Source organism: Heloderma suspectum, chromosome 1, assembly GCF_057233095.1.
Source record: "Heloderma suspectum isolate Gila_16-S chromosome 1, 16-S_ref, whole genome shotgun sequence".
In the NCBI taxonomy this organism is placed as follows: Eukaryota; Metazoa; Chordata; class Lepidosauria; order Squamata; family Helodermatidae; genus Heloderma; species Heloderma suspectum.
The window spans coordinates 138644586-138669918 of NC_139458.1; the positions used below are offsets into that span (position 1 = coordinate 138644586).

General features: G+C 45.5%; 2 protein-coding genes across 11 annotated transcripts in view; one reads left to right on the plus strand and one right to left on the minus strand.

Annotated features, from left to right (window-relative positions):
• P2RX3 (purinergic receptor P2X 3) overlaps positions 1–4419 on the minus strand; it is a 43278-nt gene extending 38859 nt beyond the window's left edge. Inside the window, exon 1 of one of the 2 annotated variants that reach the window (XM_084803604.1) lies at positions 4005–4419. The gene's annotated coding sequence lies outside the window, so the exon portion shown is untranslated. Of the gene's footprint in view, positions 1–3890 lie in introns of both variants that reach the window. The other variant, XM_084803596.1, reaches the window with a different exon arrangement.
• On the plus strand, positions 4220–21687 carry SSRP1 (structure specific recognition protein 1). 9 transcript variants are annotated; one of them, XM_084803476.1, is made up of 17 exons: positions 4220–4341; positions 5016–5281; positions 8676–8861; positions 9132–9237; positions 9439–9629; positions 9714–9944; positions 11325–11428; positions 12797–12925; positions 14600–14821; positions 15296–15368; positions 16016–16157; positions 16303–16348; positions 17535–17655; positions 18726–18896; positions 19800–19891; positions 20010–20190; positions 21166–21687. In XM_084803476.1, the coding sequence occupies exons 2-17, from the start codon at positions 5228–5230 to the stop codon at positions 21232–21234; spliced, it is 2118 nt and encodes a 705-aa protein (XP_084659602.1). In that variant the 5' UTR covers positions 4220–4341; positions 5016–5227; the 3' UTR covers positions 21235–21687. The 9 variants fall into 9 exon arrangements, with proteins under 9 accessions (XP_084659602.1, XP_084659585.1, XP_084659621.1 ...); XM_084803459.1 differs by having other exon boundaries at positions 4220–4337; XM_084860676.1 differs by lacking the exon at positions 4220–4341 and adding an exon at positions 4550–4721.
• The last annotated feature ends 3646 nt before the right edge of the window (positions 21688–25333 follow it).

The following is a 25333-nucleotide window of genomic DNA, read 5'->3' on the forward strand; positions in this document are numbered from 1 at the left end:
GCCCATGGCTTTGATCCCAAGTTCCCTTTCTCTGGTGGGAGCATCCCATAAGCAGAGTTCTGTTGATGGCACACACTCCCACCAGCAGAAGAGGGGGTGACTTTGCTCTTTCCTGCTTCCCTTATAGCCCCTTGCACTCCCCTAAATCTGTTCTGGAGGGTTGGGGACGAGAGGCAGTGAGCCTACGTACACCACTTGCTAGGGAACATGGGCAGGAGGGTGCTGTTGCGCTCGTGTCCTGTTTGGGGGTTCCTGGTTGACAGCTGGTTGGCCACTGTGTGAACAGAATGCTGGACTAGATGGACCCTTGCTTGGTCTGATCCAGCAGGGCTCTTCTTACGTTCTTATGTGTGTGGGGTATCTTCGGTTGTATTTTTGTGGTTTTCATTTTGTGAACTGCCCAGAGAGCTTCTGTTATTGGGTGGTATAAAAATAATTTTTTTTTTTTTTGCCTCCCTTCATTCCATCAGTGGGATCCTCTGTAGGATCAAACCCCTTCTGTTAACGGAAAGAGCCCTTCCATCTGCAGAAGAGACCCTTGGGATCCAAGTTCTTAATTTGATAACAAGATTTCTCATCAAAATTGATGGGATTTTAAAAAAGATTACCAGTTATTTGTATATTTTGTTTGTATCCTGCCTTTTTACATATACCAGACAACCTTCCCCCAGCAGTTTGAAACATTAAAATGACCATGAAGAGGTGGAGAGCACACAACCCTCATGGGACAAAAGTTCAAGACCTAACAGGCAGAAGAATGGATGTTCTACATGTTGGAGGTCCCTGGTTCATATTCAACCCCACACTGGGTAATGAGGAAGCTTCCCCCCCCACCTCCAAACCACACCAGAGCCAATCAAGAATGGGGAGGATGCTCCATCTTGTCCCTTGTCTCAGGAAGCAAAATATTTTGAGCTGGCTCTGATGTTTCCCATCACCACAGTTTCCTCTTGTGAGTTCTCCGTGTGTGAGACATGAGACACATAGGGCTTTTCTACATGAGGCTTTTAACCTGCCACATTACCGAGGCTTCTGCTTCCAGATTCTTTGTGGGATTAAGGTTGGATCCTTTACACATGATTTTTTCTGGGTTTTTATTTCTCTGCCTTTCTATATGTTCTATTACGCAACCAATAGGTGGCATTGTGGTGCAGGAGAGTTGCGCATTTACACTAGGGTTTCATTCGGCCATTTCCAGATAATACCAGACTTTCCTCCAGCAAAAAAAAAAAAAAAAGCAGTGGAAATGGTTGCAAAGAACAGGAGAGCCTCCGGAGGATGACAACCTCATGTAAAGCACCCACAAACTACTGTGAGTGAGGAATCACAAGCACACAATAAATGCCTCGTGTAGAAAGGCGCATAGCCCCATGTCACACACCCTGTCATCTAAGTTATGATGTCCCTGTATGGTAGTATGCTTATTGGGGGTTGAGTTATATTATATCCTATGCCATGTTGTGGCAGTGTCAGCAATGTAGGCACTGACCTGGGGACTGTTGTTTTTTATTTCCTCCCATTGAAGGCAATGGGAGGGAAATTTCCTGTGCAAGGAGTCAACCTCTGGTATAAATTCCTGACACATCCCTTTTAGGTCTTTCAGCTTCCTTTATACTTGGCAACATATATTTGAGAGTTTGGAGGGAACTCTCACTGGCAACTTAAAGAAGTATTTAGGGATATAGAAGTTTATGAACTCTACACATACTGTTTACTTTTTTCTAGAGGAGTTGCCGTATTATCCTACTGCAGCAAAAACAACACCGAGTCCTGAGGCACCTTAGGGCATAACCCTATGCATGTTTAGACAGGAAAAAATCCGACAATTCCCAGCATGCCCCAGCCAGCCATTTTTTTCAGTCTAAACATGCATAGGATTGCGCCTTTACAGATGAACAAATCTATTCTGGAATAAGCTTTGGAGGACTCTTGCCCACTTCATCAGATACATAAATATACCTAAAACCCTTGATAACACTTCATGCATCTGACGAAGTGGACTATAGAATTAATTTGTTAGTCTTTGTTTGGGCTTTTAAATATTTCTGACTCTCCAAGTTTGTTGGTTCTGAGATTGACTTAGTAGGATAAGCAAAGTGGCATGCAACTGTGTGATCATGCAACTCAAAACTGATCAAGTTCATGCAGCCAGCTATGATACACTCTGCCTGGCAATGTCTCCCTAGGGCAGAAGTGTTGAATCTCAGGCCTGTAACCAAATCTGGCCTGGCTGGGGTCCCCCGCCCCCGCATGGTCCAGTCCCCTTTCCCCCACCCATCCTTTGGTGGTTTCCTGGCTTTTGCACCTTTTTCCTCACTCCTAAAGGTGGAGTGAGCAAGAGCTTTAAGCTAAAGCAGGGGTTTCTCAAACTTTCTATTTCCAGGGCCTGCTTGAGAGAGCAGAAAATGTCTGAGGCCCACCAGTCACAAAATTGTGGCAGATGAAGGTGGAGCTTGGCATAAGCAGCAGGCAACTGCTGATAATAATGTTATATCGATATCTAATCGCCCATTGAAAATTGCTACATTCTTTGCCATGGCTATTTCGAAGTAGCAGGAAGTTCCATAATTAAGCTTTCCTCAAGTTAGGTTTAGACATTGGCTCTGGAAGTATTATTCCTCCCCATTTTGGAAAGAATTTGCTGGTCCAGAGGCCAGCAAATTCTTGGCGCCCACAAGGCTCCCCCCTCTCCTGCTTTTAATTTTATTAAGATGATCTTAAATTATTATTTAAAATCATGGAGGATTTGCCATGCTACAAAGCAACGTGCTGCTCTTTATTTGGATTCAAAAGAGTGGGTTTGTATTTTGAGGCTCAGACCTCCCCATCTCTGCCTTGTACTTAAGATTCTTGGGCTAGTTATTTTTCTATTATGTCTCACCACTTTGCCTTCTGGAAAAGGAGAGTTTTGTGACTGGCCATGCCCACCATGACAGTCATTTTGTTAGAGAACTCTCTAACAACATGCCATGACACTCTCAAAATTCCAAATGCGCCCACCTGCCCCACAAGTTTAGGGACCCTTGCTCTAAGTAGAGAAAACTTTTTATTTCATACTGTTATTTCATACCCCCTACATGCTGAAGCTCCAATATTTTGGCCACCTAATGTGAAGAGAAAACTCCCTGGAAAAGACCCTGATGCTGGGAAAGACTGAAGGCAAAAGGAGAAGGGGACGGCAGAGGATGAGATGGCTAGATAGCACCACCGATGCAATGAATATGGACTTGAGCATGCTCCGGGAGAGAGCGCAGGACAGGAAGGCCTGGCGTGCTGTGGTCCATGGGGTCACGAAGAGTCGGACACGACTGAACGACAACAACAACATGCCTCTCAAGGTCTTCTTGCTCTTCTCCTGCCATTTCTTCTCCCCTTCTTTCACACTTAACTTGTGCCCTACCCCCAACTGCCAGTTTCTTTCATCCCTCCTGCTGCTTTTACATTCACTTCCTCCTATAACAATTTCCCTCTTCCCTTGCTTTTGCCAGTTTAAAAAAACATAATAATTATTAAAAAATATTAGTCCTGCCCTCCTACCAACTCCCCAACCACACCTGCCTATGCAATGTGCATGGTGCAGCTACGGCACTGGGCCGCCTGCAGTACGGAGACCCACCGGTGCCTCTCAACTCTCAGTGTGAGAAGGGCTGAACTAAAATGTGCTGGCATTCTGGCCACGCCCCTATGCTTTTGGCTCCGCCCACCGCTGGAATGCCGCCCCCAAGAGTTTCTCCAGGAGTTGATTTCGAACCCTGGGCTGAAGGCGGCTCAATGCTCCTGCTCTAGGGAAAATAATATTGGACAGTTACTTCCTATCCTCCTTGCGCATGAAGCATTGACAGGACAATTTTTAAAAACTAAAATAATAATACTAATAAAATTTTCCTCACACATGACCCGAGCGGGAAAAGGCGCGAACTAACTTCCACCTTTGCTATTATTTTTGTGCGTGCGCGAGTGAAAGAGATTAGCTTTCTCCACGGTCTCCAATGAGCGGATCTCACTTTTATCTTCTACAACAGAGGAGAGGGGGAGCAGCCCCTGGCGTGAAAACCACGCACGGGGAGCCCGCCTCGACGACGGCAGAGGAATTGCTAGTCTACCCGTTCTTGCGTCTTTGAAACTAAGCGGCTTCCGCTTTCCTGGGCAAAACTATGGCAGTATGGAGATGGACCACCGCAGTAGCCAATCACGTTACAGCAGCGGGACTCGCCCGCCCGCCCCCAAGATGGTCCCTGCCGTAGAGTTTGCGGGCGGAGGCGAGAGAGCCTCGCGCGCCAGACGTCCGCTCCTCCAGAGCTGAGCTGGCTTCCCGCTCTTAACTTTTCCACTGCGAAGTATGTAAGAATTGCGCTATAGAGGTGCCAAAGGGCGGCGCTCCTCTGCGTCCCCACGGAATCGTGGTCGATGGCGGTGTCCCATTTTCACCGGAAGTTTGGGGGGCAAGGGGAGAGAAAGAGGAGGCCCGGGGCTGTGCCATCTCCAGCCCCTGTACCACCGAAGGTCTTCGTTGCGGCTCCGGAAGGCGGAAGTGGGGGTGGTTTCCGGTGCAGTAGGGAATGTGACTCGTGTTGCGCAGGCGGGAAAGTGTATCTGGTGAGAGGGTAATATGGGGGGTTGGGAACTGAACTTCTGGGTTGATGGTGGTGGGCGCTGCGCTGGTCTGCCTTGCTGCTCCCTGATGAGGCGAGCTGTGGCTTCCCACTGCTGCACGCAATCCTGTACGTACTTAACGGGTAGTAAGTCCCGTTGAACTCAGTGGGGTTTACTTCTGAATAGACACGTATAGGATTGAACAGACAGACAGGCAGGCATGTGGAAAGGGGGAGAGACAGCGTGCTTTGGGGGCTCTTGCAGAGCTCTGTGTGGCCGCTTCTGAGGCCTTACTGGGGGACTCCGTAGCCAGTTTGGCTCTGGGGTTGCTGTGTGTAATTTACTTGTCCCACAGTTGCAAAGTGATGGATTTTGTTTTGTCTTGTCTTTGGTAAACGTTTGTTTTTCTGCTTCCTTCCCAGGTTCTTTAGGACTGTTTGAGTATTCTCTGGATCTCAGGGCTCCTTTTGTATTTCTTAAGGACTAGAATATGTCAACTTCAAGAACAGACTAAAGCATTTCCTTGTCTTCCTGTCTGATTCTATTCACAAAACCTCTTCCAGAGCAGCACATCTTCTTGGTGTGGCTCCAACCCCTGCCATAGTGGCTGAGGGGTTGAGAGGGAGCTGTTGACATGGCAGATACATTGGAGTTCAATGAAATATACCAGGAGGTGAAGGGATCTATGGTGAGTGAGAGTGGGAAGTTCAATAATTTAGAGAGGGGTGTAAAGCATGTACACGGTGCTGTGTGAGGAATAAGCTGTATGTTTGGAGGAAGACTGACTTTGTAGATAGAATGGCTAGCTTGCCACTTTAGAAATCTGAGGTGGATCCCAGTGCTTTGCCATAGAGTTCTTATGTGATCTATGGCAGCGTTCCCCAACTTGGTGTGCTTCAGATGTGTAGGACTACAGCTTGGTGTGCTCCAGCCATGCTGGCTGGGGATGATGGAAGTTTCTAGTCCAACAGATCTGAGGGGCACTAGGCTGAGGAAGGCTGATCTGTGGTGTCCTTCTGGTACCCTGTCTTTAAAGGGAGCAAAAAAGTAATAATGCCCTGCCTCTGAAAAATTCAGTGAGGGTAAATAATTTAAATTTAAGACCTATGATAATACATTTACTGGGCCAAAAAGTATTTTAAGGGTGATGGTTAGATGTATAGCTTCAGTGTTCTATTTGTGTTTTGAAGCACAAATCTTTGAAGACCACATTTATGCTTTGAAGCACCAAGTATTGTGGACAAATACCTTTATTTTCTGGTAGCAAATTTTTTAATCACTAAAATGCATCTTGATATTTCAGCAGGGTATGACATTTGCCCGGTGCCTTTTTATTATTCAGCGCTATTTACTTGGCAGGCTGGTTGTATATCACTTGGGATTTTTTCCTGGATAAACATGTCTAAATCAATGTGACATCTTTTTATTTATTTATTAATTAAATGTGAAGTACTCCAAACTCCTAAAAGAAATCTTGTAGAAATCCAAATGTCTGGAAGCTTTACTGAGTAGCTTGTGTTGTGTTCTTTGTCCCTGTGATACAGTGTTAGTGGTGGTGTGATTTCCTAGGGGCAAATTCTCTGCCTCAGCCTTACCCAACCACCCAGATGCTTTAGACTTCAACTCCCATCAGCTCCAGTCAGCAGGATCCATGGTCAGGAATGCTGGGAGTTACAGTCCAAAACAAAAGGCTGCTGCCTGCATTAATTTTGAATCCCCTGTAGACTTGTTGCCAGTGTCACCATAGGTCCTCATAATCTTGAGTAAATATACGCTAGTTTGTGGGGGGTGGGTGGGTGGGGGGGGGGAGACAACCACATGTCCATAAAGTTATACACTTGAAGTGTTTGATGCACTAGGGAAAATAAATATTCTTATTTATATAGCATCATCAGTGTGCAGGTACAGTCTCCACATTTGGCGTAGGTGGAAACAACAGGGAGAGAAGTACAGTAGGCACCAAATTAAAAACACAAACTAAGGTGTCATTTCAGTAGGGCAGGGTTTTGAGCAGGGCTAGACCTACCATTAGGAAAAGGCATGAAGAAAAGGAGGAAGGTGTTGGAGGGCAGAGTTGTGTGTGCCCCCTGCCTTCTCTGTGCTTCCTAAGCTAGCACCCTCAGGTGTGGTGTAGGATGCTGTACTGTCACCAGCATTGAAGTAAGATTCATTTGCCAGTCCAGTCGGCTTTTGTACATGGAATGGGAGGGAGGACACTATCTCTTGTCGTTCACCTCAGGCAGCCAAAGTTTGGGGCCCCTGGTTTTGTGGGATTTAAGAGTGAGAGGAGGGCATCACATAGGAGTTGTGCAAGTCATTTCCAGGTGTAAGGGGCAGCAAGGGAGAAAGGATGGAGTTGTTTAAGGGAGCAACAAATATTTGGATGTGATAATGGAGAAATGGGGGTGGGGCAAGGTGAGTCAGGGCCAGGCCATGAAAGGCTTTGAAGGTTAAGGATGAGAAGTTTGTTCTGGATCTGGGAGTGGACCGGAAGCCAGCATAGGGATTTTTAGGAGGGGCATCACATGGTATGTCTGATAAGAGAGATGCATGATTTTGACATTCTAGATGAAAGAGTGCTGTGGTGTGATAGTGGAACACCGGAGAGGAGAAGATTGTAGTAGTTGAAGTCGGAGATGTCCAGAAAGAGCCTGAACCTCAGATTTTGTCAAGCAGGTGAAGAGGAAGGGCTGTATTTTTGCTGTGTTGAACAGGACAAACGGATGTGACTTGGCAATGGACAGAACAGAGAGACCAGGAGAGTGGGAGGAACAAAGCATGAAGTCAAGGCTATGTGCCTGATCAACAGGTGAAGGGTGACATTTTTAGTGGTTATGTAGAAGGGAAGGCTTAAGTGTTCAAATGAGAATTTCAGTCTTGGTCATGATGAGTTAGAGATGGTGTTGAATGAAATATCAGACAGTCAGTTGGAGATGTGGGATTGGATGGCAGGGGGAATTGTGGGGTAGAGTTGGGTGTCATCAGTATGTAAGTGGTACTATAACTTGGATTACATGTGACTGGCTGATGATAGCAATGTAGAGAGATAATAGTAGAGAGTCAGTTACAGATCTGAGGGACCCCAGTGGAGAGGGGCAAAGCAGAGAGGAAGTGCTTCTCCTTGTGGAAACACTGAGTGAGTGATTAGACAGATAGGAAGAGACTCAGCTGAAGACGGAGTCACAGAAACCTGGGGCGTGAAAGGAGCAGGAGAGGGTGAGTAGCTGTACCAAAGGCAGCAGAGCGGGCAAAGAGGATGAAGACAGAATAGAAACCTTTGGATTTGGCAGTGAGGTAATAATCATTGATACTGGTGAGGGGGTCTGTTTCAGTGGAGGGCAGAGGGCAGAAACTAGATTGCGGACCTCTGATATCAAGAGATTCAGTTGAACAAATGGTCATTTTCTCTTTCTGGTTTTCATATTTTAGTGGAATAATAGGGCATTCATTTTAAGTTCATAAGAATTGCTTTGCAGAATCAGACTGAAAGTTCACTGTGGGAAGTTCGAACGCAGAGTATGGTTTTGTGTCTTTGGTTTTTTGCTCTGCAGAAACAGATAGCTTGTATGGGTTTTCAAACCTAAAATCATTTGAGCTGTCCCAAGCTATAAGAAAGCCTGATAGCTAACTCAGTGGTGACAATACTTGCCTGCAGCCTGGGTTTCAACTGGGTGCTGAATACTGAGTGCTTGCTCTAGGTGGGATCATGAATATGTAACTAGATATGAGATGTATTTGGACTCCTAGTCTGCCCCATCCCAAATGTTTAGGCAGAAACAGTTCTAGGAGAAGGACTTCCCATAGTTGTAGGGCAGCTGTTGTGAGCATTACTTTATATGTACGCTTGCTGTCCAGGTGATTCTGAATGGTATTTTAAAGAGGGCATTTTGTGGTTCTTGGAGATGTGAGGATGTATAGGAGAAGACCCCACCAGTCTTCACATTTGGAAGGTAGTAGTCTCCCCCGCACCACCTTGTAATAGGAATTTCACATTTCCCTTATAAGGTTAGATGCCATTCTCTGCCGAGGTGCTCTGGCCATCTTTGCTTTGTTGCTATCATTCTGTGTCTCTTCGGGCCTAGAACGATGGTCGTCTGCGGCTAAGCCGTCAAGGAGTGATTTTCAAGAACAGCAAAACGGGAAAAGTTGACAACATCCAGGCCTCGGAATTGTCAGAGGGCATCTGGCGACGAGTGGCATTGGGCCATGGTCTCAAACTACTTACAAAGAATGGCCACGTCTACAAGTATGATGGGTTCAGAGAGACGGTAAGGTTCCTCTTGGTATGAATTTGCTTCTGAATGTGTCACAGTTCAGTCCTTTGCAGGTCCCCCAGGACTTGTTGGGATGAGCAGCTTCTGGTATCAAAGATCACAGCTGGTTGATATCTTTTGGAATTTGTCACTGAGTGTTCATTGTAGCCAGAAATTCTGGAGGTTCATATCCAGTTAGATAATGGAGATGTGCCTTTCCCCTTTAGCCTTTTGCTCCTATTCATGGCTTTTCTTAGTTCCTAATTAAGCATTTTCCTCCCTTAGGAGTTTGACAAACTCTCAGATTTCTTCAAGACGCACTTTCACTTGGAACTTGCTGAAAAAGATCTCTGTGTGAAGGGGTGGAACTGGGGGACAGTGAAGTTTGGAGGTGAGTGTGCATGGGTTGGATGGTACCCAGTGGGAAGCTGGCACATGGGATGGAAATATCTAGGAGATATCGATAATAAGAAGGCATGGAGGAGTTTTCTACTTACCTTGGAGAGGGATTGACTGTGAGCTCTGTGTGTGTTGACTGTGGGCTATGAGAATACTCCATTCTCTTGAAAGCTATCCTGTTGATCATTTGCAGGGCAGCTCCTCTCTTTTGATATTGGGGAGCAGCCAGTGTTTGAGATCCCACTCAGTAATGTGTCCCAGTGCACAACTGGCAAGAATGAGGTGACGTTGGAGTTCCACCAGAATGACGACGCTGAGGTGTCACTGATGGAGGTGCGCTTCTACGTGCCGCCCACTCAGGAGGATGGCGTGGACCCTGTGGAGGTGAGTGCAGCCAGAGGAGGTGATGGAGGAGACGGGGAGGGAGCATTAGTTCATAAAACCCTCTCATTCCAATCTTTCCTGCAGGCATTTGCCCAGAATGTGTTATCGAAGGCAGATGTCATCCAGGCCACTGGAGATGCCATCTGCATCTTCCGAGAGCTGCAGTGCTTGACGCCTCGTGGACGCTATGACATCCGCATCTATCCCACATTCCTGCACCTCCACGGCAAGACATTTGACTACAAGATCCCCTATACTACTGTTCTGCGGCTTTTCCTGCTGCCCCATAAAGACCAACGCCAGATGTTCTTTGTGGTGAGGAGCTGTGGAATTGTGGGCAGCAGGTCTCTTGTTAAGAGTAGTAACTATGGTTGCCTTTTGGAATATGCTCCATTCATAGGCCCTCTTCCTTCTCCCCTGGTGCTTTATGAGAGGGAGGCCACTTGGCTTTAATTCTGTGTAACTAATTTGAAATCTAGAAATAAGTTTTGTCTGCTATATTGCATTCCTAGTGGCTGGAGGGAAGAATCCAGAAATGGCCCTCCTCCCCACATACTAAGTAATCAATAATTGTTTCCGATAATATTCCAGGGGTAGCTGTGTATCCTTTCCCCTCCTGTTCCTCTCCCCTTTTGATGTTGCAGGCTCAGGGGCTCAGCTGCTGTGCCTGAGTGGCGGGCCTTGTGGCTCTCCTCATATGTTCCGACTACAGTAGTTGCGGAGAGAGGTGCAGGAGTTGCTCCTTCAGTGTTGCTCTACTAGCTTGCCCATTCCCCTCTTGCTGTTAGACTGGGAAAAAGCACAGCTTCATTAGACTGGGAGAAAGCACAGTCTCCTTAGGAAGACAGCAGGGTGGACTGGTGGATGCATGCCTGTACCAGACGGTGCCATACCAAATTGCACACTTGGCCAAGTTCTTTGTTGCTTGGATGGGCATTATGACAGAAGGTCAGAGCTTGCATGTTCAACCTGGCATGGCAGAGCTCAGCTCTTGGGAGCTGATCATGCAGGCAGTAGTAACTCTTGGGCAGCTGCATGCACAGCTTTGAGTAGCTTACCACTTGGATGCCTGCCTGTAAGCAACTGCTACTCTAGGTACTCTAAACCTAGATCATGCTGTTTCTGGGGTGGCTATCATAGAAGAGAATCATAGAATAGTCGGGTTGGAAGGGGCCTACAAGGCCATTGAGTCCCAACCCCCTGCTCAATGCAGGAATCCAAGTCAAAGCATCCCTGACAGATGGCTGTCCAGTTTCATCTTGAATGCCTCCAGTGTGGGAGAGCCCACCACCTTCTTAGGATATTGTGACCTTTTCCTTTTCTGCAAGTCTTTGATTTTTTTTAAAGCTCTCACAGTTCCAAAAGGATCTGTGTGCACTATATTCAGTTGGATGAAGCAATCCAAGTCCACAGAATGCTTAAAATAAATTCTAAAGTGGAGTAAGCTGTTCTCCCAGTTGAGTGTCTGTTGAGACTGGTGCTGTTTAAGATGCCATTCAGATTTCTCTCCTGCTGTCTTGCAAATTGAAGTTTTGGCCAGGCATGGCTTAGGTAGGGAGGAAGGTGAGGTATGTTACCATGTCATGGGCTAGGAGCTGAATGTGATTGTGGTGTGGTTTGGTTGGTCCCTATGAGAATGGTTCTTTTGGATCAGAACTCATGACAAAGATAATTGTTGTCTCTGCTTCCTTCCAGATCAGCTTAGACCCTCCTATAAAGCAAGGCCAAACTCGCTACCACTTTCTTATCCTACTCTTCTCGAAGGATGAGGACATTTCCTTGAGCCTCAACATGAATGAGTGAGTCCCTGTCACCATATTGTGTTCCTTTCTAGCAGGGGTGGGGAACTTGTGGTCCGCTGGATGTCATTGCATTCTAACTCCCATCAGCCCCAGCCGGCATGGCCAACGGTCAGGGATTATGTTTTACGACATATGGAGGGCCACAGGTTCTCCAGCCCTGCTTTATAGCATATCTGCATGTGACTCCACCAGATGGCTTCCAATCCCAACTTCTAAGCTTGATACCACAGGTCATCTCCAGAGGGTTCATGTTTTATTTGGTGTTTTAATAATCTTTGTTGGCCCTTGCATTTCCATTTCTCTTGAACATGGTGTGTACATGTGTGGGGGAGGGGGAGAGAGACTTGTTATAAGGTGACACTAATGCATAGGTCACCAACCTTTTTGGGCCACTGGGCACATTTGGAATTTTGGCAGAGTGTTGTAGGTGCTCTCACAAAATGGCTGCCATGGTGGGTGTGCCCCGTCACAAAACACCCATTTGTCAGAAGGCAAACTGGTGAACCTAAAAGAAAAAGTTACTTGCCTCAGAACCTAAGTAAAAGGGAGAAAGGGGGTCTTAGCTCCCAAACACAAAAACACTCTTTTGAACCTACAATTCTTTGCTCCCAACAGCCATTTCACAGACGGCAAGCTGATGAGGCTCAGAAGCAAGTAATTTGGTCAAGAAACTGAGAACAAGGCAGAGGTGGAGTCTGTGCCCCAAATGCCAAATCACATATTTGCCCCCATGAAGCACAACAAAATACCCATTTCATAGAAGAGAAACTGGTGACTCTCAGAGAAACAGTAACACCCCCTCTCCAAACACCCAGGCAAAACACACACAGTACAGGCAAATCACCCCCTTCGCTCCCCACCACCTCTTCCAGCGCCCTCCCGGGGAGTGGGGGGGAGAATGTTCCTTAACACTTCCCACCGTGCCGTGTTCTCTTTCGTAGGCATCTGGTTGTACTTCAAAACAAAGCACTGGGCTGTAGCTGTCCGCTAATTTATTTTCTAAGAATGCCTCTGGGGCCCATGTTAAAATCTCCCAGTTAAAACCTTTTTAAATTAAAAAAACTAATGCTTTTTTTTAAAAGTCAAGAGGGGCAGGGAGCCTGGCCAGCACTAAGGGACCAAAGGCGGTGTCTAGGTACATTGGTGGCCATGGGCACCAGCTTGTGGACTCCAGCAGTAATGTATGTGAACTGAGGTCTTGGGGTTCCAAGTGCAAGATTTTAACCTTAGGATGAACTATTAGCACTGGTCATATATCGGCCTACACCTCAGCACTCCCCGCACCCACATACATACATTTCTTCCAGTGTCTTAAGGGCTCCTGGAGCGTGGCTCTGACTTGACTTATATTCTCTTTGTGTTTAGGGATGAGGTAGAGAAGCGCTTTGAGGGAAGGCTCACCAAGAATATGTCTGGCTCCCTGTACGAGATGGTCAGTCGTGTCATGAAAGCCCTTGTCAACCGCAAGATCACGGTGCCTGGCAACTTCCAAGGGTGAGGTGTGCTTGCATGCAGGGACAGAGGAGTCATGAGCCATCAGCTTTTCTTGGGGTGGGGTGTAAATGAGAAGAGGGGGTTGGGTTGAAGTTGCTCCTGGTGTTGTGAATGAAAATCAGCAAGACTTAAAGATAGTGTAGTGTGGACTGCAAAATCACATCTTTTCATCTCTGCTGGAGCTAACTGGTGGTAATGTGACAGATTTGTCATTGCCTAGGGATATTATGATATGGGATTTCTGTATTTAGTTTGATTATGGATCAGCAGGTAACATTCTTATGCCATATTCCAGGAACAAAGTGTCACTAAGGAATTGTGAGTTTACAACATTTCTGGTATTAATGCACACAGTTTTTTAAATAGAGGACTCTGAAATCAGGTGTGTCTTTTAATCTTTTACTTCAAAATCTTAGGCAGTTTCTTACATTTGAGATAAGAGCATTAAACATACAGGACATAGTAGCTGCAAGCAAAACATCCTTTAAGCTTTTAAAGAATCATTTAGGAGCATTGCCTTTAAAGTAGTAAAATATCTCACCCAGTAACATTTCTGAGCTTGTAACAAAAAGGAGCATAGGGAAGCCGAGATGAGGACTGATGTTGTATCCTGGTGAGGACAAGTGGAATGTCCTGGTGAAAACAGATGTTTGGTTCTGAAGTCCCTGTATATTTCCCCTCATATTTATATGATTCCATATCAACCTACTTATGTATTTTCCCACAAAGCAAAGTTCCCAGCTATGATTTGGGGTGATGTATTTACTTCATATCTTGCCAGCTTTTCTGAGCCACACTTTCCTTCAAAACAGGATAACATCTGCTCTTCACAGGTTTATTGTTTCACTATTTTAAATATTAAGCGTTTCTTCGTTCTATTTACTGCCCACAATATTTCATGTTCAGTTATTTGAGTCATAAGTACAGGTAAGCAGATATGTAGACAATAGCCCAGTAAGGAGTTATCCTTCCTTTCCCCAACTTTCTTATCTGAAACACTTGCTGGTCTTTCCTGAGTTCAGCTGGGGAAAATTCATCTTTTCCCTAGTGGGTGCCTAGGTGAATGAAAAGATCAGCACAAGTGTTTCTGTTAGACTGCCTCTGTTAGTATCAAACTGGTTCAAACTTAATACAGAAATATATCTTAATATGTATCTTAATATTCCATTTGCTTCTCTATGAAAATTGTAGCTTAGGAGAGATACCACTTAAAAGAAAAATGCAGAAGACCAATAATTCTTTTTTGGACAAATATTTGCAAGGTAGCCTATTATGCAGATTGGTGCAGGAGTCCTGCAAGATGCGAAGCCAGTGTGGTGTAGTGGCAAGAGTGTTGGACTAGGAGCTGGGAGATCCGGGTTCTAGTCCCCACTCAGCCATGGAAGCTCACTGGGTGACTTTGGGCCAGTCACACACTCTCAGCCCAACCCACCTCCCAGGGTTGTTGTTGTGAGGATAAAATGGAGAGGAGGAGGAGAATATAAGCTGCCTTGGGTTCCTTGCAAGAGGAAAAAAGGCAGGGTATAAATTCAATCAATCAATCAAAGGCTTCTGGGGTAAATATTTGTCACGGTTATAACTCAGGGTAATGGGGCTGTGTGATGGCTAGGCTGTACCTGTTCATCAGATGGTGGTTGAACTGGACGTATGTTAATAGGTCTTTCTCTGTTACAGGCATTCCGGGGCACAGTGCATCACTTGTTCTTACAAGGCCAGTTCGGGACTCCTGTACCCTTTAGAACGTGGCTTCATCTATGTGCACAAGCCACCTGTCCACATCCGCTTTGATGAGATCTCTTTTGTAAACTTTGCCCGTGGGACCACAACCACACGCTCCTTTGACTTTGAGATAGAAACTAAGCAGGGGACACAATACACTTTCAGCAGCATAGAGAGGTGAGTAAGCATAACCTAACAGAACCATGGAGGCCCATGTGTGCGCACCATCCATCCATCCATCCATCCCAGGACGTAGAATGTCTTCCATTGTGGAACAAGGGGTCCGAACTGCTGCCACCCTCAAGCCGTTCATTCCAAAACACAGTTCTTTACTCGTGATCCATGGTTTTAAGATGTTTGTTCATTTAATGTCTCCATGTGGCCTTGATCCCGCTCAACTGTCCCAGTGCTCCTGTCCTCCTTTTCCTCTTTCTCCGGGGTTGGACGCGATGGCCTTGTAGGCCCCTTCCAACCCTACTATTCTGTGATTCTATGATTCCTGTCTCACCCCTCATCCTCCGCCCACCACAACATAGGACAGATTTTCCCTGACAGCAGCAGAGTCACTGCTACTGTGTCCAGTTCTGCTCCAGGCAAGTGAATATTGGGCCTGTACTAGATGATTGCAGCTATGGCTTCTCTTCCCTGCAGAGAGGAATATGGTAAACTGTTTGACTTTGTGAATGCCAAGAAGTTGAACATCAAGAACCGAGGACTCAAGGAGGTACCTGTTCTGGGAGGGTGGGCGAGAGAGAGGACAGGGAAAGGCAGCTGCTCCTTTCTAGTCTAGTCCTGCTCCTGATCTCCTTGGGTTGGGCTGAGGGTTTCTCTTACACTCCAGAGCTTTCTCCCTTCTCAATTTCTGTTCTCTCCTTGTAGAAGAAAAAGGTCAGTGTGATTGTCCCCTCCTCTTCCTCCTCTTGGTTCAGGTCTCCTTTGCATGGCTGTGGTGAACATTCCTAATCACCATAGTATAACTTTGCATGGAGCACAGAAGGGGCAGTAGCCTGCTTTGCTCCAGGAGTGGCTTCTGCCTAATCCACCTTAAAGCCACTGGCATGAGTCCGCCCTTCCCTTGGGGAGGGAGGGAAGGTGTGCTCTAGCAGACCTGGGAGGCAGCATGTACTCAGTTGTTGAGAAATCTAGAGTGAGTGTGTGTATGTGTGTGTGTGTGTGTGTGCGCGCGCGCACGTGTACGTGTACAAGAAACCTTTCTTATGCGGTACGTGAGCCCAGGAGCATGATGACAGTTGCAGTTTTAGGATCGCTGCATGCTTTGGGTGTGGAAAGTGTTGAGAGAGTTTGCTCAAAGAGTGGAGTGGGGAAGTCTTGTGCTGGCTCCCATGGGATATTCCATGTATGTATTTCTAGGGCATAAAGTCTGTGCCCTATGATGACTATGCTGGCTCGGATGAGGACACGCATGATGCCTACTTGGAGCGTATGAAGGAGGAGGGCAAGATTCGCGAGGAACATGCAAATGACAGCAGCGAGGACTCTGGGGAGGAGACAGGTCAGCCATTTCTTCTCAGTCTGGAGATACAGCTGGCCTATTCTCCTAAACTGCTCTCAGTTGCAGCCCTGTTGCATTCCCTGTTGCCCCCCCCCCCCCTCTGCGTTTCCCTTTTGGGTTAGAAATAAGGATTTTGTTTTTCCAGATGAGTCATTCAATCCTGTGGAGGAGGAAGAGGATGTGGCAGAAGAGTAAGTAAAATGTTTAGGTTGCCAGCCGTACTGCTGTTGAATGGAAATGGGTGCTGTGTATGAACGATGCTGTGCTGTGTTCTAGTTTTAATATCCTAGTGACAATATTCCCTTAGGGGCTGTGTTGAGGGTCCAAGATGCAGGATATCAGTGTTTTAAAAAATAAGCATTTGGGAATTTTGTGCTTTTTGAAGGGACTGGTATAACACTGAAGCTGCACTGAAGTCTGGGGCACTGTGATGGGATCTTCTGGAGCCTTGGAATATGGTTAAGCCTGTGGGAGTGGGGAAACTGCATGATTAGAAGACTTATAAGATGGGATTGTTAGAGGGCTGTTATAAGAATGACTACAATAACAGGGTAAGAAAGGAGAACAGTTGGACTTCTAGAAATGCTGTGAAGATCAGGAGGGCGAAAACAAAAAAAATGAGAATCAAAATGATTTGGGAAGAATTGGTCTTACAGTTGAGGTGCTACCTTGAGGCTTGAATGGCTACCTTCAACAATTTTGTGCCTATCATCTTCAGCTGTAAAATACACTGTCCTAGTGTCACGCTAATAATATATGCTGAGGGCTAAAACTTCAGGAAGATATTGGAAGCTAGTAATGCCTTCACATAAGCTGCTGGAGAACAACTTGGAGGGGAGCAATCATGACAGTGGACCTGTTCTGTCTAGAATGTTTATGAATGATAGCTTGTTTGAGAGGCTTCTCTGATCTTTTGACACATGAACACCTAGGCAGGTTAGAGTGAGTACAAAAGCAAGTTTTCTTCTTGCTCTTTTCATGTAACAGTCAGCAGTCCCTTAATTCCTGCTGCTTGCCCTGTGAACTCTTTCCCAAATGGTCTGTACAGCAGTTTGTCACATTCCCATGCAGTCTATGTAACAAATGCTTTACCAGGGCTTGTAAATTTATATTACTGAATCTCTCCTAGCCTGGCTGTCTAGAGCTGTTTATGGTTTTTGTTCTTCATTTAATGATCCTATGGTATAATAGACAAAACCTATGGGAGCAGTAGGCCAGACCCTGGAAACCTGTTAGGGTAAGGGGGATGTTACTCAAACTTTTGAGAGAGAGAGAGAGAGAGAGAATGTATGTGCACACACTTATTTTCAAACCAGTTGGGATTTGTTAGTTAGGGTGTGAAGCTGCCCTCTCCTGAGTGACTTTTCCTTGAGGCAGGTTTGACAGCAATGCCTCAGCCAGTTCATCTAGCAATGAAGGAGACAGCGATGAGAAGAAGAAACCTGCCAAGAAAGCCAAAATTGTTAAAGAACGCAAACCCCGCAAGAAGCTGTCTGAGGTGAGAGCAACCAGGACCTGGAGATTGTTGAATCCAAGACCTCTCTGCTCTTGGCTTACTCTGTGGAGAGGAGAGGGTACTCTTGGAGCCTACTGTTAGGACTGGGCACCTGTGAGAAGGCAAGTAAGTAAATGATTAAGGGCACAATCCTATGCAGGTTTAGATGGAAATAAAGTCCTACAAATGCCAGCATTCCCCAGCCAGCCATTCTGAGAGTTGTAGGATTTTTTTCTGTCTAAACATACATAGGATTGTGCCTTTTAGTTTTTTATACCTTGCAACTAGGTGCATTATGACATTCAAGGAACTTCTTACACCTGGAAATGTATCTGTGTGAGTGTTGTGCAAGATCATCCCTGGGTTCAGTCTTAATAGAACTGGTGCTCTATTCTACTGGGAACACTCATCCATTGTTCAGAGAGTTTCCAGGAGTCGCTGTACAAGCAATTAGCTGTCATAACCCAGTTAGGATCTTGCTGCTGTTGTTGTAAGAACCTTCATGTGTGGCTGTCCTAAGTCAGTTGCTCAGCTTTATCATGTAACTTTCCCTTATGTGGCTTCAGAGCATGGCTTTTACATTTTTTTCCTGGGCTTTTAAAGGAACCTCTTGTGCTTAGCTAATATAAGCAAGATTAGCTGGATGAAGAGAGAAACTCAGTGATCAAAATTAATGGCTGGAAATGATAGCTGGACTAATTCCAGTAGTAAACTAGGTACACTCTTTTATTTTTGTGAGGGAGATTAATAGTTGGAACAGATTCCTATGGGATAGGGTGTGCTTAATCCCCTGGGGCCTTCAACATCATTACCAAGAATTATAGTAGGAGATGCTTTGGGAGAGGAGTATGAGGGAATTTGGGGTGGCAGCTTGCCAGAAGAAGGGTTGGCCTGAAGTTCTCCATGCTGACTGTAGAGAAAAATCAATTTGAAGGGCTTTACACAAGTAGCATTAGGAGGGATCTTTTTTGAGGAATTTGGGGGAAGTACTGGGAGGATATACTGGGCTTATCTTTACCCTATGATGCATTGTTGTACTTTTTCTCCTTCCATTCCCCCCCCAAAAAAAACAGGGTAAGAAAGGGAAAGACCCCAATGCCCCAAAGAGACCTTTATCTGCCTACATGCTTTGGCTCAATGCTAATCGCGACAAAATCAGGTCTGAATGTCCTGCTATGAGTGTCACTGATGTGTCCAAGAAGGCTGGAGAACTCTGGAAAGGGATGTCCAAAGAGAGGAAAGAGGTGGGTGAAGAGGGTGGTGGTGGTGGTGGTTGTACTCTCATTTTATGGGGACGGGGTAAACGTTATGTGCTTTCTAGAAAGGGTTTGGCAGCTTGTACCAGAAATCCAAATTTTGCACCAGTTAAGCATAATTTTGTATATTCTGTTTGTGACTTTTGGAGTTTTATTGTTTTAAGAAAAAGGCCAAGGGGGATACAATCAAGGTTTATACAACTCCGTGCCTGACTACCAGTTGCTGGGCGGCAAACTGTGGGGGAGGGCTATGGCCTTTATGTACTACTTGGGCTTTTCTCAGAATTATCTTGGGGGCAGGCCATAGCTCTGTGGTAGAGCTTTGCATATGCAATACCCCAAGTTCAGTTCCTGTCATCTCCAGGTAGGGCTAGGAAAGGCCTCTACCTAAAACCCTGGAGAGCTGCTGCTGGTCAGTGTAAAGAATACTGAGCTTGGTGGACCGATGGTCTGACATCATATAATGCAGCTTCCTATGTTCCTATCTGGCTGGCCACTGTGGGAAATGAGTTACTGGACTGGATGGACTCTGTGTCTGAGCAGCGGTTAAAGGCTCTGAATAAAGACCAACAGCTTTTCAAGGCATGGTAATCCTAACTTGATCATTATGTATTCCTACAGGGTCACCAAGTCCACTCTGGACCTTGAACCTTCATTTTATGCACTTTAAAACCTAGATATATGACTGTAAGGGGGGTAAACAATGTATTAAAAATATCAGAATCTTAGGATATTGTCGTCCTTGATGAATTCTCAGATTTTGGTATCCATGGCATTTATATAGGATATACATGGTCCTGGTTTTGGTGTTAGTAGGAGTGGCACAGGAATTAATTTTCATAGGTTTTGCAGCTTATATGAATGAGTAGAATTGACTGCATTTGGTTGTAGGAATGGGACCGCAAAGCTGAAGAGGCCAAGAGGGACTATGAGAAGGCCATGAAGGAGTACACTGAGGGTGGCAAGTCGGACAGCTCCAAGAAGTGAGTGGCAGAGTTTTCCCAAAAGGACAAGCTCCCTTCCCCATCTCTCCACAGTGCTTCTGCTACCCCAAAGGGATTCTGCCCCTACAGAATATTGTCTGCTTTCTTGCATGTGCAGGGAAAAATCCAAGAAGAAAAAGAAGCCAGAGAAGCCAGGGAAAGGCAGACCGGAAAAGAAGGCTGTGACCCCTGCAAAATCTTCTGCCAGCAAGAGCCCTTCCAAGCAGCTTGGCGAGAGCTTCAAGAGCAAGGAGTTTGTGTCCAGTGATGAAAGCTCCTCGGGCGAGGACAAGAAGGAGGTGGGTGCTCTGTGGTGGCACTGAAGTGCCTCTGCAAAAGAAGTGGAAAATGGAGGGGGAGAAATGCATGTTCCATTGAGTTCAGAATCACCTCAACAGCTCTTGCTACAGAGGAGCTGCCAGTCCCCCCCCCCCTCTTTCCGATGGTCCTACTGTAATCCCTGAAAGTGGCAGACCAGCCTCTAACCCTGTACATGATGATCTGTAACATGCCTGCTTTTGTTGAACTGCGCATGTGAGACAATGCTATATCTGTAGTGTTTTAGATGTGACAAAATTGAGAACACTTTGCAGGAACTGTGGCTTTATAGAGTAGTTTTCGTAGGCAAGTGCATTAGGACAGATACTGTTCCAGGGAAGATGAATACAGGGCCATGGGAGGAACAAGGCCTTCCGGTATTAGAAGTCTCACCTCTGACAACTGGAAAGGCCTGCTTAAAGCCCCCTTGAGGTTTTGAGCTTTTAGAAGACACATCTATGCCCATGCATTTGCTTTGCTATGGTCTGCAGTCATGAAGGCTAGAAACCAAATATTTTAGAAATGAAAGCTGAGACTCTCCCGAACCCAGTTCTTATGCTGTATATGTGCATATACGTAAGTTGGGGGACAATCTTGGCTTTAATCATACGCCATATTAACATTTCCATTCCTCCTTGGTTTCCAAGCTCCCTCGCCTGTTCATTGCCATTTGCTGAACCTTGTCCACTTGAACTACATTGTACATTGTGTTTCTAGTGTAGCAAAACAGTTTGAGCTACATAAGCACAATGCAATCATCTCTGGGTCTTCCATTCTTCATGCAGCTTACACATCCTGTTTGCTACTTTTATTGCAGTTGGCTGCTGAGTGAGTCTTAATTGATCTGGTCCCAGTGGTAGCTGGCTCTCCTTTCCGGTGTTGATGCTCTTAGTATAGACCCTGTAAGATGTGCAGTTAATCTTGAATGCTCATCCCTGTGTTGCTTTCTTTTCCAGGACTCAGAGGAGGAAGAGATTGCCAGCACCCCACCCAGCTCAGCGGAGTCTGCATCTGGCTCCGATTAGCAAGAAAGACCCACACAACCACCCAGGTCCCCCTATCCCTCTAACATGTGGTCTGGTGGTTAGATTGCCAAGGCAAGACTGACTGAGGACTGTTTCATCCAGGCAAGTGGGCTGGAGAGCTGACATTGTATTGGAGTACCTACTGGCCTACCCAGCTTGTTCCTCCTTCCCAGTATTGCAGGTTATAGCCAGGGCCAACTATTACATCTGGAGCGAACAGATGCCACTAAAAGAGAGAGGATGGAGAAAGCCAGTCATCCCGTCCTGCTTCTATGTTGTCGTAGATGCACTGTATTCTGTTAGATGGCAGCCTGGGTGGTATGCGCCATGCAGCTGGAAGCTGGGACACTATGCATCCTCCCTAGTCAGATGGCATTGTTTTCTGTTTTTTTAAGGCTCTCTTTGTATTCTGTCTTAATGTGGCTAACTGATTGAATAAAAATTGTGAATTTGGATGAGATTTGTTCTTGTGTAACCCAAAGCAAGGGCTGGATAAATGAGCAAGCTTCTTTCAACACCTAGGCATAAGAAGAGAAAGCAACCTAGGCTTCAGCAGCAGGAAAAGACCTGTCCTGTCCCCCCTCCCTACCTCCCCCAACCTGAGCCAATGATTTTCCTGCAGGCCGTGGTGTAGGAGCTGCATCTCCTTCTCTCTTGGGCCAAAGGTTTAACTGCACTGCCTTCCATTAGCAGCTGCACTAATTGTGTTTAAAGGACCATTATGTGCTGCTGGGACTTGGCTAATGCAGGCAAGCAGTCAATAGTGATGAGGTCTGGCAGTGCAGGAGGCTCCACCAGCAGTAACAACGTCTTGGCGATGCTCAAATGTTAAAGCTGGGGGCAGCATTTGGTTCCTGAACTTTCCTATAGCTGCCACGGGCACCCTAAAAAGTGTGGGGAGCTTCTCCTGTGCTTTGCCTCTCCAGTGCAGGGCAGTATTCCTCAAAGAGGAAAGAACCTAGCAGAAAACGTCTCTTCTGCTAGTACAATCTCGCTATACCAACTAATATGCAGGCAGATATCCATGTGGGGGTGTGCCTACGAAGGGAATATGGTGAAGTTGAGCTGGCCCCTGATGGAGTGCTGATGGCTCTTCCCTTGGCAGGACTGCTGCTCTGAAAATTACTGGCCAGGGATTCATGAGTAGATCTAGAGTAAGGCAGGACTAATAAAAGTGGAATTGGACTGCATGGCTCAGCCCATGGAACCCAACAGCCTCTTTGTTAAGAGCATAATGGGCCTGCTGGGCCAAAATAATGGTCTCTCTCAGCATTCTGTCCCCAAGACACAGGAAACCCCATTGGGGAAACTCACAAGCAGGGTATGGGGGGGGGGGAATCCAGCATGATAACCATCTGCCTCTTGGGTTGTCATTCATCATGGGAGTTGCTCTTTTGGCTAACATATGTATTTTTAAAAAGCAATTTATGCTATTGGCCACCTCAGCATCCTCTGGCAGTAGGTTCCATGTGCTAATCACACATTCTGTTGAGTACTTTTGATTTGTCTTAAAACCAGCTATTTAGACATTCCAATGGGGAGCGGTGAGCTCTTTTATTTTTAGAGTAGGTAGCTTTGTAAATTAACCTTCCCTTTCCACTCAGTCTTGTATACCAATCTTGCTCCACTTCAACTGATTTTCTCCCTTTCCCACTAGGCTAAATCCCACCTGATTCAGCCTGTCTTTGGAAGGAACGTGATACACACTCTTGATACTTTTATTAATCTTTTTCACTGCTCTAATCCTTTCTGAGATGAGGCAGCCAAAACTGTGCACGAATACTAAACGTGTGCAGAATTCAACGTATGAGTGGGCTTCTGCTCATGCAATGGAACGTTCTCTTCTCCCCCTGCAACCCCGACCCTGAACATCTCTCAGTCCTCTGGAGCAGATATGGAGGAAAGGCTGCAGGGAGGAGGGGTAATTGGCCCCTTCCCTGTCCTGCCTGGGAGGCACTTCTTGGATTCCTCCCACTGACTTTTATATAAATGATACTATGATGGATGCTGTTTGTTTTCAATCTTTCCTAATGTCTTAACATTTTTTTCAGTTTTAGTTCATACCATATTCACGTGTCTGTCCTGAGATCTTTCTTGAGTATTTATGGCTATTTGAGACATGAATCTGCATTTATGTGTATTTAGGATCATTTATAATCAAGCCGGGGAAAATAACATGTATATAATGCTTTAAGTGCTTTGCATTTTTTCAGTAATCCATTTTTTAAAAAGTTTTGGGTTTTTAAAAAGTTCTACAGATAAAATTGGAGAACAGAAAAGGTAAGTGATAGTTACTGGAGTTGGTGTGGTTTATTTCCCTCCTGTTGGAGCCAATGGGAGGGAAAAATTTATTTCAAAAACCAAGTGGATGTAAAAGGTCAAAGAAAAGAAGCCGCTCCCTCCCCGCTTTCCGTCCTTCTGGCATAGGAAAAGGTAGTTCGTCTTCCTTGCTTGCTCCCTTTCCATTCCCCATAGGATTGCCCAGTTGAAATATATTTATGAATCTATGTCTGAATGGCTGGGCAGATATTCATCTTAGGTATGTAGGAAAGGACAGGAAACCACTTCTCAAAAGATCTCTGCACTTGCTTCAAACAAGAGTAGTCTGGGGCAATGTGGCTTAGCTGCTGCACGCCATAAACTGCATTATACCTATCAGCCTTATAAACGGTATCTGAAAACATAGCATTCATGGAATTCTAATTTTTAAATTGTGTAGAAATGCAGTCCATTATTAAACATTCCCACACATTGTTTTACCAACTTTCTCTTGCTGGACTTCCTTCATCTCCATCTTTTAGCTGCCTGAAACTTAGCTTCAATAAGAAGTAAATTAATTTCATTCTTCTGAAGCACTGGAACATCATTCTGACCAAAATAGCACAGTGAAATCAGGATTGGATCATGCCCAGTCATCTCTTTAATGTGTGTATCTACTTTCATCCCAAAATGTATCCTGGGACAGGATCACCAATGAAAATATGAGCCAGTCCACCATGTGTGCACGCATGCGTGTAGGCAGAGCGTGACTTACGTCTACCTGGTGAGCTCATGGCCAAGCTGGGGGATATGACCCATGAACTTCTAACACATGCTCTTAACCTCTGCACTAACTTAACTTACCTTGTACTTGGTTATTTTCATTGCATCTCACTTGCTATTCTTTTATCCAGTCCTGCAATATGGAGATCCTTCTGGAGATTTTCCCAGTCTGCTGTGGATTTTGGTATTGCCAGTACTCAGTTTAATTTCATTAATGTGTATTACACTTATCAGAAAGGGCATCTAGTTTCATTTTGAAGGTTGCAAGTGACAGAAGATCTATTAAAATGATGAATCAGTCCCGTTTGCTTTCCCCCACCCCACCCCCCTAAATTGTAACCTTCAGTAGCTGTGCGTTTCTCTCCTTATACTGCTAGCAAGGTTTAAGAACCTGCTACTTAATTTCTCCTTGGGCAAATACTTTATCATCTTTGTACAGCAATTGCATCCATTTCAGCTTTTCTAATGATACCATTTTGAGCTTTTAATGACTTAACTAGTACTGCTGCTATTCATGAGAGCACTACTCAGGGAGCCATCAAACTTCTTTTCCCCTCCCAAGCTAGACCAGCGCATGAACCATAAATTGAAATTCATTGCTTTAACCCAAACCAGAACAGAGCTTTCAATTTATTTTTAAAATCAGGCTACTCTTTCAGCATAGGGGTTTGCAGCATTTTTATACATCTGAATTTGTTCTTGGCTTCTGTGTTCTGTTCCCTTCAAGAGCAATAGGATGGAGGGTTGTCGTTTTAGGTTGTGAGCTAGCGTAAAACAGCCTGTTGAAGAGGTGTGACATTCCTGTGTGTGGCACAATGCTTTCCCCCTTGCTGTAGTGCTCAGCCAAACTCTGTAATTGCGTAGTTGTTAAAAGTTATTAACCTTTCCGTCTTTAACCTTAAATCCAGCATAGTTGTTTGGAAGTTGTTCCCATATAGGCAGCCTGCGTCTTTTAGGGCTGCAGGGCACTGGGCATAGAATAGCAACTTCCCATAGCAGGTAGCTTCAAGAGATTTGAGATATGGAATCCTGTTGCAGGCAGGTGAGCAAGAAAATA